Source organism: Cebus imitator, unplaced genomic scaffold (assembly GCF_001604975.1).
Source record: "Cebus imitator isolate Cc_AM_T3 unplaced genomic scaffold, Cebus_imitator-1.0 Scaffold516, whole genome shotgun sequence".
Lineage (NCBI taxonomy): Eukaryota > Metazoa > Chordata > Mammalia > Primates > Cebidae > Cebus > Cebus imitator.
In genome coordinates this window covers 861,340-876,182 of record NW_016107831.1, presented here as the reverse complement: position 1 = coordinate 876,182, position 14,843 = coordinate 861,340, and the positions used below count along the sequence as shown (strand labels likewise).

At 34.5% G+C, this 14,843-nt stretch overlaps 1 protein-coding gene across 9 annotated transcripts in view; it reads right to left on the bottom strand.

Moving 5' to 3' along the window:
* NLGN1 (neuroligin 1) overlaps positions 1 to 14,843 on the bottom strand; it is a 901,657-nt gene that overhangs the window by 506,058 nt on the left and 380,756 nt on the right. For 7 of the 9 annotated variants that reach the window (XM_037733329.1, XM_037733328.1, XM_037733327.1 and 4 more), the window contains one exon: positions 3,650 to 3,709. The exons of the other annotated variants lie outside the window; for them this stretch is intronic. In XM_037733329.1, the coding sequence (XP_037589257.1) occupies positions 3,650 to 3,709 (60 nt within the window). The remainder of the gene's footprint in view (positions 1 to 3,649; positions 3,710 to 14,843) is intronic. 9 annotated transcript variants of the gene reach the window in all.

Here is a 14,843-nt window from a genome sequence, read left to right as displayed (position 1 = left end):
ACTTCAAGGCAGATTTTTGTGCCTCCCACTCATTTTTATGAACCTCAAGTTATCATTCAGAATAATTGAATTAATATATAGAAATGTTGGCTGAATTTCTGCTCATTAAACTGGACATACAGAATTAAAGATGTATTTTTAGTTTAAAAATACTCAAAATCTACAAAAAAATTTCTTAAAAGAAAATATATAGGATATAAAATTGCATTGAAATATATACATATTTGAGACAGAATCTCGCTCTGTTGCCCAGGCTGGAGTGCAGTGGCGCAATCTCGGCCCACTGCAACCTCCGCCTCCCAGGTTCAAGTGATTCTCGTGCCTCAGCCTCCCAAGTACCTGGGATTATAAGCACTCACCACCATCCAGAGTAATTTTTTTTTTCTATTTTTAGTAGAGATGGGGTTTCACCATGTTGGACAGGCTGGTCTCAAACTCCTGACCTCAAGTGATCTGCCTGCTTTGACCTCCCAAAGTGCTGGGATTACAGTTGTGAGCCACCATGCCTGACCTAAATATTATAAAGTTAATATGAAGGTATTCTCAGCACCATTAAAATTTTTAAAAATACTTCTTAAATTTCTTAAATAAGTTGGTAGAAATCTGGGATGTTACTTCGAACCGTTTTTGGCATTTCAGATTAGTTTTGTTTTTAACTATGAAATTGTCTTAAAGATATACAATTCTGCTGGGCATGGTGTCTCAGGCCTGTAATCCCAGCACTTTGGAAGGCTGAGGCCAGTGGATCACCTGAAGTCAGGAGTTTGAGATTAGCCTGGTCAACATGGTGAAACACCGTCTGTACTAAAAACACAAAAATTAGCCAGGCATAGTGACAGGTGCCTATAATTCCAGCTACTCAGGTGGCTGAGGCAGGAGAATCACTTGAACCCGGGGACGGAGGCTGCAGTGAGCCGAGATTGGCGTCACTGCCCTCCAGCCTGGGAGACAGAGTAAGACTCCATTTCAAAAAAATAAAATTAACTAATTAATTAGTTAGTTAAATAAAAATAAAAAATGTACAATTATTTTGGTTGCTGTAAAACTTAAATGAAAAATGATATAATTGTGTTTGACCAAATACGGCAAAAAAGGGAGAGCAGGGATACAAACAAGCATTAGAAGTAAAGAATAGTGCTCCATAAAGAAGGCTTCCATCAGAGTAAGTGAATGGAGGGCAAGCCCCGGCAATATGACAGGTGGCCTCACAATTCAGTGGCTGAGATTGGGACCTGAAATCAAGCATAGGTAAAGGGGAACTGGGAAGTAACGGGAAATTTCACATAAGTGATCTGATGACCTGACTTTTGACCGATGTAAATGAAGTTACTTATGAAGTCGTTCATATTTGTTGCTTTATGTCCAGTGATGTTAAGTCAATATTTGGAATAAATTCAACGTAAATATGGAGCCTAGTTTTTATTCACAGCCACATCTACAAAATAGTAATTAGAAAATTGAGTTAAAAATGCTCAGATATTTCTATAAAAGGTTTCTTTTCCCCTGTAGGATATCTGAATTCATCTTTCTCATCTTCAAAACAATTATCCAATACAACACAGAGGAAGAGGCCAAACTGGAATTGACTGCTTTGACATTCTACGCTTTTGAGTATTTAAAAATATTTATTGATTCGATAACTCTTGTGGCTGAATGGTTTAGAACTTAACCTGAATACTACCTGACATTTTAATTGGGCTTTAGGATATTTTAAATGACTATCTTAAAATGTTAAATGTGCTTCAAAACATCGCTATAAAATAGATTCAGGTTTACATGGCCTAGCTATGGTCACTCAGACTTATCTACTCTCAATAGGTAAACGCCTCACTTGATGAGTTTTAACAAAAGGAAAAATATCACATTAAATCAGCAATCAAAATATTTTTAAAATAGGAAAGTAATGTATTTTAACCCTTTGCCTAAGTTGGGAAAATTTGACGTTTACAAAGATACACACGAAGTCCTGTAGGCGTTCAGTATTATTTAGATAACAAATTCCAGGAGTTAAGGATTTTCAAGGGGTTCAACAAGTCCCAAAGCCTGAAAGTGGAAGTAGTCTTCTTTAGAGCTTTTGGAAACAGTAATTCATGTTCTACAACGTTAAAAAAAAAAAAAATGTCCTGAATGTTTGAATGCATCAAATTTTGAATAGCATTTTTAAAAAATCAGAATTTGTATCTTGATCTGTAAGTTTATTTTTAGCTATTTAACATTCAGAATAATAACTCTTGGACAGCAATAATGATTTATTTCAAATATTAATGACTGCTTTGTGTTTAATCTTTAATCCACTGCTGAGATTCGTGGTAAATGAATATTTAATCAAATGTCATATGCTTCATTTAATCAAAATAATTCTTAAATATTTCAAAAATATTGACACCAAATATAATTTTTAAGCTCTCAATATTCCACCTCTGTAATTTAATTCTATGTTGTTAAGGAGTTTATTAAGTGTACATATGTCAATGAAAACAATGCACATTTTTTAGTAAAAATTTATTTATCCATAGTTCCTTTGTAACTCATGGACCAAACACTTGTGCTGGACTAGTTGTAGATTATTTTATTTTGTAAAGCTTGTCTTACCACATTGTTATTTTCATTATGAGATTTAATTTCTAGGTTTCTGGCAATTATTTGAAACGTGGGATTACAAAATATAATAAAATAAACAAAAAAGAAACATCAGCTTTAATCCTGATTGGAACCAAAAAAGATGAGCTCACTTTAATACAATGTAAAGGTACAGTGAAATCAGAAATGTCAAGTCAATCTAGCTAGTGAGTTCATTGGTTTACAGACTAAATCAGAATTGTATGTCAAATGAAAGTTGTAAGGAGGCAATTTTGATATTAATGAAGTAGAAAATATTCTATTGCTTATAGTTGCAATGCTTTGAAAATCAGAATATTTTATTTGACAATCAGGAAATTAGGTCTCTTTGAAATTAAAGGATATTCATTTAACCTTGTCTAAGAAAATAGCTACAAACACTATCAAAAATACTATATGAGTCCAGAGTACTTATGTGTTTGTATAACGTTGAATAGTTTTCTAAATACTTGTAATGCCTTTTCTTATGTATATAATTTAATTACATTTATGTGACATTTAAGTAAATCAACAGAAAACAGTGTTTTGTTAATCTAAAATATATTGCTCAAGAAACACTTTATATTAGCTTTCAGCTTGTCCTTCATTTTATTGGGTATGTGTTTTTTAAAAAACAAATATCAAATGTAAAAATGAAACACATTTTAATATTTGGGAAAATATTTACATAGATTAGAAAACATGCAAAATGGGCACAGACTACAAGGGAGAGATTGTTAGTTCAAAGAAGGTGGACAAAATTCAGTCAAAATGTGGGATGAAACATATCAAAAGTCAGTTCAAGAAAACAAAAAAAAATGCCCCTCTTTTTAAAACATTTTAATGGTTGGCATCAAAATGTAAAACTTAACATTCATTAAAAAAATTAATACTCTATATTTGTATGTAACAACAAGCAAGAAGACAAAACACATCAAAAACGGGAATTAAAAACAACTCTTCAAAAAAAGACAAGAAGTGAAAAAATAGAAAGGGGTGGAAAAAGTGATTGAGGCCCTTGTCATGCAAATAGATTTGGTGAAAAAAATACCTTCATCTTCAGCACCATCATTATCACCTAAATCATCTGTCTGTTTCTTTGTAAGGGGACCTAGGGTTGAGAACGGAGAAATGGAGGGAAAAAAAAGACAATTCAAGAATAAACAAGACTGAGGGGGAAAAAATAAATATAAATACTAAAATTCTCAAGGATATTTCCAAAAAGGGTGGGAAAGTGGTCATATCATAATTGATTACCTATTTTTTTTTTTAAGAAAAAAACACCCCTTTCCCCAAAATATAGAAGATTTGGTTTGTGGATCTATCCAGCATAAAAAAAGTACATTATAGCTTGATACTCAAGTCATGAGCAAAGAAAATGATTTTTCTTAATACCCATTGCAAACAAAAAAGTAAACAGTTTTATTAGCCAAAAGAACTTATTTAGTGTCTTTTCTAATTTAAATTGGTGGCAACAACGAAAGACTAGGTCAAAATCATTCTTTAATTAGAGACAATAAAATAACCTTAGAGAAGGCTGAGCTATGAATATTTTAAGTTGTTCTTTTTCTATTTTCTTCTTTTTTTTTTTTGTAAGAACATTAACATTTGGTTTTTACATATTTTTAATCCAGACATTTTTCAAAACTGTGACTTTTTAAAATTACTTGTCATTACACAAATACTTCCCCATGTGTTTTCATTTAAATATTACTTGTGAATTTAAGACATTTGCAGGCTGCACAAATGTATCACTAGATAGTCTCATCACTCGGCAGATCAAAGGTTTGATCAGTAGAAGTCAGTGTTTAGCTATTAAGGTAGTTACCGAGTCAGGGCTTATATTTCATAATCAATTTCGTAATATAATGGAATTATGCTTTAGTGCAGTTTCATGCTCAGTATAGTTATTTATAATAGGATCATGTTTGAGGAGAATAATTGTATTAAAACACTGTGAATATTTAATAAGTGTTTTATTATATTTAACGATGCTAATTTACAAGAATAAAGGAGCATACCAAAGGGGACATCAAAGGCCATATGAAAGTAATTTTAAGTGTCACATCATTGACATACTCAGCACATGAAAAAGCAAGTGAAGTCCCGCATTCTTTTTTTGTTTCCACAACCATTTAATTTGTATGATATTTCATAATCCTCATGCAAAAAGCAATCACTACAAACACAGGACACTCAAGTTAAAAGACAGCCAATCACATAGCAGTAAGCAAGAGAATTTTGTCATGCATAAAATAACAGTCATAGAAAAAGGAGTGAAAAACACTGAAAGTCATGTACTGATTTCAATAACATAAATAGTAAAGAAGCAGGCATTAAGTCTAAGAACACTTCATAGGCAAGGATTGTTAAACATTTTGAGAAAAATGTCTAAGTATTTTCAGAAATTAATATTTATTATATTTGTAATTCTAAACTAAATTTACTATCATAACCCCCAAAGAATGAAAAACACAATCCCAGAAAACAGAAAGGAAAAAATAAGATATAATACAGTTATGTTTCATCAGTTCAGGTAGACAGCCTTGAAAAACAGTAATAACTGGGCAAAGATCAAAAGGTTGGAAAGGCAGAAAAGGATGATGTAACTGAAGGGACCCATTGACTACCTCAATTGAAAGGTCATTATTTCATGGTCATTGCAAACACAGACAGGGAAACTGTAAGCAATAAATTAAGTGATAGTCACACCTGCAAGGAATTATTCCATTAAGAGAAAACCTAGATAAAGCAATAATTTCCATTAATTAACACTCAGTTGCAAGTTCACAGAAATCTACATTTCTTTAACATGACCCTGTTTAAACACAAAAGGCACCCTTAGGATTATTTGACATTCATGCAACAACATAGCTACGTTTCTGAAAATGATACATACTTTTTAATTTAAACTTTAAAAATGCTGAATCAGAATATTATATTTAAAATATTTCCAATTTCAAAGCACCCCTCAAAATATTAGAGTTCAAAAATTATATTTTCGGGCTTTTAATTTTTCTGTAATTTCCTAAAGACTGCAACAAATATATATTTTTCACATTTCTATTTTCTAGGCTGCTATGTAGAAATTATGGTTTTATTTACTGGTTAGCAACACAATTTAAATGCAGTGGCATTTATTGCTGCCAAAACTACTATCTACTTTCCAATTTTAGTTAAATTACTTAATTTGCTTAATTCTTGGCTATATTAAGAAATCATTAATGTGAGCTCAAAATTTTTTTCCTGAATCATTAGTTTGCCAATATTTGGAGGCACGTGTAAAACCTATCACAATTAAATCACTGTCTTCACTTTGCTCAAAGCTTTATAAGATCTGTCTGTTCAATAAGTCAGATGGAATTGTCTTTCTTTCCCCTCCTAGTGTACCCAAATCACTTTACATGATTTCTATGGGGAATCATTCAGCTCATATAGCCATTGAGTCAGTGCTTTCTATGTACTTAACATGTATTTAGAACTGCTAGTTCTTGGACCTACATGAGTTGCAACAGAAGATAACTCTTATCAAAACATCATCTCCCACTTCTTTGCATGTGGAACACGGTTCTCAGTTGCTGGTTGAGAGCATACGAACAGAAGTCATGGACAGTATATATAAAGATAGTTTTCCCATGGATGCATGGTTGATGGACCAGTGTATTTCTTTTTTTTTTTTTTTTTTTTGCTACATTAGTTGTTTTTACCTTCCTTAAGTATCACATAATTGACATACTCAGCCCACAAAAAAACAAGTGAAGTCCCACATTCTTTTTTCATTGTAGAAACGAAAACAGAATGTGGGACTTCACTTCTTTTTTCATTGTGGAAAACTGTGTGTCTCTGATGTGAGATAATAATTGCATGCAAACATTGTATAGGACGTCTTTCATTGTCATAAATCTGAAGAATTGGAAACAAATATAAATATTGCTTCAACATGATGGGAATATGATTATCCTGGAGGAGGATTAAGTCTAGTTCTCCCAATATACTTGGTTTATTGATACTAAAAAACACCTTATTATTAGATGATAGTAAGTTTTTCCTACAGTATGTATTACAGCAATATTTTAGTGAATTGGCATATCTTCGTGTTCTTAACATCAAGAATTTTTTACATGTCTGATTTTTGAAGTTTCCCTGGGAAAAAGAGGGTTGGTAACAGTTTTGGCAAAACTGATTATAAGAAGAAAGAAAACAGATTTCCTTTATCTCTACACCTAAAGGCACTGAGAATAAATATCTACAGAGTTCACAGTTGCAAACTGAGAAACTCCACATTGATTTCTCTGAGGAAGCCTCAGTGGAGTAAATATATGCTTGTGGATTACCACAACAGATTCCTACATAATGTAAAGATTCCCTCTTCCTGTGCCAGACACAAAACACCACCGCTGCCTTGGGCTCCCTTCTTTACTAGGGCATCTGCCTCCCCGGCTCACTTTCCCTTTATTCTAAAGTGTTACAAATGATGTCGTCACTGACATTAAAACATTTTAAATAGAAAGAAAATATTGTAAAAGGTAATTGGCATTAATTTTTCATGAAAAGTACATAGTCACATTTTAGAAACTGAGTATTCCTGTCAATCGAGCGACATCATTGCCCCAAAGGGTAACACATTTATCCTTCAAACAGAAATTACAGTTATTAGCAACATTCCGACCACAGCTTATGCTTCTTTTAAACAACAAATACTGCATTTTCAATAGAAGCAGTTTAAATGGATATCTCAAAGCACCAAAATATAAAGCAAATGAGACCACTAAAGCCAGTGTGTAGAAGTGATTTATTCTACCTTGAAACTCTATTGGGTCTGTCCTCCCTGAGGAACACACACATAACTCTCATTAGAGTTAATAGGAAAGTAGACCTCCTGTCATTCTGAAAGGGAGTGAGAGTAATTACTATACTTTATATCTCCTACGGGCAATAAATAAATTCAGTGGTGAAACAACAGGACAAAGCAAGGTAAAGGGAATTCTTAACCATGAACTTTGAACTCATTTAATTCCAAAATAGTTCCTTTTTGATTAACATGAGCACAATTCAAAGTATGGGTCCTTATAAAGAACGTGTGATGCTTTCCTACATTTCAGAATCTGACCACAGAGCCTTTTACTTTTTATAAAAGAAGCAAAAATATCAGCATTTCTCTGTAGTTAACAGAATAATTATGAGCTCCGAAATAATTACTATTCACCCATATTAATGCTGCTTTTTATCATTCCCTTTGATGAAAGGCTAATATACTTTGGGTTTCAAATACATTAGAACTGATTATAAATTCCTTCATTATGGGTTCAATTCAGCAGAAATTATCCATACTCTGTGTCACACATATCTGTAAAAGGCAAGTAGGTTGAAGGTATTATTAGCTCCTGACTTAGAAAAGCTGGCCATAAGAAATGTGTCCTTCTCAAGGGAACAAGCCTCTGAATTTTTTAGGATTATTTAGAGCTTCTGGATCCAGTGGTCCCACCATGACAGATGGAAAGCCCTGGCTAGTGACCTTTTTCCCTGTCCTCTTGACCCAGCAGTCTTTGAAGTAAACTGATTGTAAAGCATCCCTAAGGCCATTTCTACAAAATGAGAGAATTTAAGATATTGCCATTGTTGTTCTGGAGCAATTGGAAGCAGGCTAAATATTCTCAAGGATGTATTCTCTTGGAGCAAAATTGAGTTTATAAAACTTAAATCAAGGATATGAAAAAATAGGTGTATTCCCTATGGAGAACAATGCCAGAATTCAATGCATTTTAAGTAACAACAGGATTATATTATTATATATGATTTTTTCAAACTGACAAATGTTAAAATACAGTGGTTTTAAGAAATTAGATATTATGACAGTTGTTGTCATTGGAAAGTTATTGAATTTTACCCATTGAAATTTAGTTAATTTTATATAACTGAAATGAATACATACCTTTTGAGAATACAGAAATGAGTAAAAGTGACTGATTTGGAATCGTTCTCACCAATTTGATATTACTATACTTATTCAACAAAAAGTTATCACACTTTTTAAGCTATTGGTTCTATTACCAGATATAAAGAAATCATAGTTGAAAAAAATTTTCTTTCTGGAAAATGTTTCAGTTAAAGGGAAATTACATTTTTGAGAATGTCATAAATTTGTATTATGCTAAAATAAAAAGACAATGTAAACCACTCCAATGAGATATTGGAAGTGAATTTTGAAACATTTGATTATTTAAAAAAGAATCCATATCAATGCAAATCTTGGTGGTGGTGCTCTGTCGTTCATAACAATGGTTGTCATTTAGGTGAGCTGCCTGTTTAGGCTAATGGCTCCTATGTACACATGTTTTGGAAGGAAACAACTTTCAAGGGTCTGAAAGTAACAGACATATCCTATGTTTATTTTTGTGTTGGAAGAAAACAAGTAAACACAAAACATATTCCCTCAGACAGTTTTTCAGAGGCAAGAGCACAACTTAAAACATGACTTTTGTAAAAAAGGAGAATCTTATGTTAAAGTCAGAAAAGGGGGAAATAATTTTTCTCAGATCTAGTACATTGAGAAGCGCTCATTTGTATTTATTTTAAAAATAGTTTTCCTCCATAAATTACCTTGATTACATAACACTTTGATGTCAAAAGCAATTCCATCTAGAATAAAAATGATAGCATCTGCGGAAGAAAGAATTTAAGCAGATAAAAAGTAAATAAAATACGCTAACCCCTAACCTAAGCATCAGCAAATTTGCAAAGCTCATTATTTTTTTACACTATATTTGTTTGATTTATTTTTTATTGCAGATGCAGTATTTCTACAGCCTGAAGAATCTCAGACTGATGTTCCTTTTATTCTGGAGAAATGTTTCTACATACTGTATAAACCCTTTCACACTTTGTGAAGATACACTCTCCTTTGTCCTGACTTTCCAAGTATTATCCAGAGTTGCACCCAGAGCAGGAGTCTGGTGAAGACACAAGTGCCACTAGATATCCAGAGCTATTTCAACGAAGATGGGATTGGGATGGCATCAATAATCCAACCTCTCTGCCATGGCTTCAGTATTCAGTCATACAGTCATTTAACACATACATGGCACATTAGGTACCAAGGATACATGGGGGAGCAAAACAGGGAAAGATCACTGCATTCGTGAAAATTAGATCTCAGCAAAGAAAGACACATGAAGAAAATAATCATACACGTATACTCATAAATTGTGATAAGTGTCAAGGAAAAATTCTTGGTGCTATAAGATCTTATGCGAGGTGACCTGGCTGAGTCTGGGAAGTCTTCAGTGACTAGGGGCAACATGGCCTGCGGGCTGAAAGCTGAGTAGACACCATGCAGGCAAAGGGCTGGGTATGAGGAGTGAGGATGGAAAAAAGATTTCAGGCCAAGAAAATAGCACATAGAAAGGCCCCAAAATGAGAGGAAGCCTGGAGGTCAGTGTGGGTGGCATACAAGGTGTGGAAAAGTGAGTTGTGGGTGATGAGAACAAACAGCCAGACAAGCATCAACTGGAGCCCGCAGCCCCTCCAGCTGGAGGATTTTTGTCTTAATCTTAAAAGCAATGGAAATCATTTACAGGGTTTAAGCACACACTGATAAATCCCGCCCTATCTGAGTCTTCAACAGAAGAATCAAAAAGAGACAAAATCATTCTCAGAAATATGACAGGGAATATTTTATACAGAAGCCTGCATTATGTTCTCATCAGACAAGAACAGCTTTATGGAAGTGAAATTAGAGGATGAAAAAGCAGCCTCTAAGGTCCTATTCCATTTGTGTTTGCAAGTAAAATGAATGTCACCAAAAAGTAAAATTCAAGACTCTAGAACTTCTGAAATTTTATAACTATTTCTAAAGTTTTGATTAAATATGTATTTAAACTTAAATTCACTTTGCCTGAGAATTAACATATTTTAGTTAATCTTATACAAAGATAGAATATTCTGCAACAATTTCTTCTTGGATGTCTCACCAGCATCTCAGTACAACAGGAATGACCATCATCTCCACCTTCAAAGCCAGTTTTCCCTCCAGCAGAGGTCTTGCTTCCAGAGGTGTAAGCCTTCCCTCTGTTTCTAAACTCTAAGTCTAGAGATGAGGTTTAACTATTCCCTCTTTCTTCCTTTGGTCTCTTCATATTTCATCAGATTTCCCAATGAAATCTCATTCCTGTCATTAAACACTCTCTGCTCTTAGCCTACTCGGTGGCCAGCATCACCACGTGATTGAATTATCGTAGAAGGCCTTTGGTTGCTGCCGCCATCATGCAGACTCCAGACTCTCTCCCAACCCACTTTGTACTCCATGTATTTTTTGAAGTTGTAGTTAATAATATTGGCAACCCCAAAGAGAAAAAAAGATTCAATCATTGCAAATTAACATCAGCTAAAATGTGCACACATTCAACTCTTTCTGAGGCTAAAATTACAAGCACTCTAAGGGAACTAACAGGAACTTAAAAACCTAAAGTCTTACTTAGACATAGTGAATCTTGTGCTGTGAGTTTTAAAATAGCTAAAACAAGACAGATGAAAACTAAATATGGTTTAACACTAGTTTTGATGTTTTCGAAATTCATGAGCAAAAATAAGAGATTTTCTATTCCAAATGGAAGCTAGTCATTTAAAATACAGTTTTAAAAACGCAGTGCAGATTAATGTAATTTAAACATGACTTTCATTGTTTCACTACTCTCCTTAAAAGTCTTTACTACTTCCTTATTCCTACTGTCATATACTAAATATTCCAAGTCAGCCCGTAAGACCCTTTTACTATTTTCACTTTTTATCTCTAAGTTCCACTGCTTTCCAAAATGTCCTTTTTTAAAAAAAAATTATGAGTCTTGTGCTATTGTACAAAAATGTGACTTCATCCTTAGACCTTGTCTGTTTCATTCCATATGTTTGATTCCTTAAAGTTCTTATTATAATCAACTCACCTCAGAAAGGAGGAAAGGTGTTAGCGTAGACATGGAGAGTCTCCTCTAGAATAATGTGTAAGAACATTTCACACTGAAAAGAAAGGAGTATTTTTTTTTTTTTTTGTATTTTGGCCCAAAACGCTGTCTTCAGGATATGAATGAGAGAGATAGTTCTTCACAGACCAGCAAGACCTGACTATGAAAATATCTTAATTCTTTAGCGTTTCTCTAAATTTTAACTTCATAAGTGAGATGAAAAGATTAAAGCAGTAATTATGAAGATCCTATTTTCTGAGTGAGTCTCACGGGAAATAAGCCAGTGAAGTATGAACTCTCTGACAGTGAGTGTCTATTCCCCTGGGATGACTTCTTAACAATTTCTGGTCTCACACATGCCTCTCCTTGCTAAACATCTTTGATCCTCAATGAAGCAGTTTCACCCTTCTCATACTTTCTGTGCTATTCCACATTAGTCGATCCTCCTTTACCAGCCAGGCTGGAGTATTTTGGGGACACAATTCTCTGCCCCTTTCTCTCTCTCCATCTCTATCTCACATGATGCAATCAATACATGTTAAGCATATACTACATACCTCAGAAACATTTGGTATCCAGGGGTCATGTGTCCAGATTCATTGGACACCAGAGCCAGAAATGACCCTACTGAGTGACTACTGAACTCCTCATTTCACAGGTGAAGGAACAAAAATAGAGTGTTTAACAGATTTTACCCAGGACTCACAGCTAGTCAGAAGCAGAGCTAGGTCTGGATCTCAGTTTTCCTCTCACCCAGTCTAATCAGCTCCCATACAAAGGCCACATGGCAGTAAAGACAAGCAGAGAAAAGGAAAAATTGGGTATGGGTGTACCACAGTCTTGTTTGAAGCAAACCAGACATCAACTGATGTATTATAATCTTATTATAACTGGAAGGCCTTTAGCACTACTCTAAGCAACACTTTATCTAGATGCAATTGAAATTAAAATTAAAGAGAAATATTTATTGAAGTGTCTTTAAAAGAAAAAAAACAAAGAAGAAACTTAAAAACAAGCCAATGGATTTGGAAGGACAAAAGATCCTAGAGTTCAAACTAAATAAGTATTATCAGTTAAAAGGGGTAATTTCTCAGTAATGGATATTATTAAATTGGGTGGTGTGTGGAATAAATAATTAAAACTTAGAAAAATTAAATATTAACCAGATGTAAAATAGGGACAAGAGTAGCTAGGGCTCATGGATAGTCATATAGGCCAATGAAGAAGTAAAATGCTGGTACAGGTTAGTGAATGACTGCCCAGAACCACCAGAGTCCTTCTCAAGCACCCAACTTTGGCTGGGCCCATTTCCCAGGATGCCCTTAAGGCAGCATGATTAAGTAACTAAAGAGTTAATGTTTGGCATAGCAGGGGCTATCACACCCAGTCACAGTGCTCTATACAGATATCCTTTTAAACTACTGTAGATAACTTACATTTTTATCACCTCTGAATTATTCTCAAAACATTGCCAAATCTAGAACTAATACTCTAAAAGGTATTTCCTGAATTATACGTTAATACTACTTGACAATTTGTCTGTGTTGTAAAGTGTTTAGAGACAGACATATATAGGTTTGGATTTGGGGGCTCTTTTGTATGCTGGCTGTGTAACTTTTGGCAAGTTTTCTAATCTCACAGCATCTCAGGAGACAATGCCACGCTCTTCTAAAAATACTGTGATCATAGTTAAAAGTGCGTCCTTCAGGGGTTAGCATAGAGAAGTTTAGTTAAATATTTGTTTTATCCTTCACCTCTCTTCTATCCATGACCTCAGACTAAATCCTGAATACACACACGCACACACAACCATACTCACACTTCTACCTTCTAGGATGATACACACTTAAAAAAGAAGAACTTTAGAACAAGATTGTCCCCATTGAACTACCTGCCAGCTATATGACCTTGGTAGTGTTCTTATCCTCTCTACTATTAGTTTCTTTAAATGTAAATCGGAACAATACTTGCATAATAAAACTTTCATAACAATTCAATATTCTGAATGCAAAATACCCAGTCTAATGACTGATCCATAAAGAGAATACAATGAGAGTAATGATAATTATCACTGAATTGTGGGTGGTTAAGAAGGAATCCAGGGCTTAGAAAGATGACAAATTTGCCCAAAAGCCTCTGTCTAATAAGTGGGAAACCAGGATATGGACTCAGCTCTGTATTATTTTGGAATCCACACTATTCTGTGCAATCACTTTAGGGAGAATAGTAGAATAGCAGTTAAAATCCAAGATGAATGCTTCACTGGGATACACACATACATACATACATACACACACTACATACATATATTTATACACATATATCTGTGTATGTATATATTTGAGGCTCCCTAACCACTCAGGGTGAATCTGTTGCTCATTAATTACATGGCATAAGGTGCACTGAAATGATGAAGAAAAAAATAAAGGAAACAATTGTAAATGTGAGTGGAAGGTAGAGAGCAAGGTGTGCCACCTATGGTACGAGGGAAGAAAGGCATGGTTACGACAACAAAGGATTAAAAAAAGACATGGGTAGGGACTGTACTCTGCGGAAGGAACGAGTCTCACAGGTGCCTCGTCCCCAACAGAGATGCTGAGAAAGCAGAACTAGATTCGCTTCATGAGGCAGTTGGGAAAGACATAAAATGTGTTCTATTCAAATGCAAAAGTTTCAATTTGAACTTTAGTTTATTGCTTAATCCCAGGAAGGATGAGTGGATGTGGACTTCACTGATATACCACCATACACCATGCCCAGACTGTGAAGCTGTGAGTCAGTGGCTCCCACAGTACCCAGAGGCCTCAGCAGCACGAGAGTGATCATCCTTAAATTACAATTGCTAAATTCTGTAGTCAAAGACCCCAAGTTATTCACAGAAGCCTTGGGTTCTAGTTTAAACTCTGCCTCTTACATCTTACGTGATAATCTATATGACACTGCCTAGGTCGTTTCCTATCTGTGAGCCTTCATTTCTTTGGCTGTAAAAAGAAAGAGACAGTGTGTTCTCTCTACCTTGGGAGATTGTTGTATAATCAAATACGACGGTGTTTGTGAAAGCTCTGCAAAAGCTTTTCACATGTAATGTGGAAGTTTAATGTAATTGGCATTAAGTGAGCTAGAAATAGTGGGGACTACTAAAGAAAAGAAGCATGGTTATGACACAAAGGACTGGCTGTATTTGTATTATTTTTGTAAAAAGTGCATAAACACTTCTTTTTAATTAAAACATCTCTCTCCTCCTCCTCTTCCTCCCCCTCCTCCTTCTCCTCCTCCTCCTCCTCCCCCTCC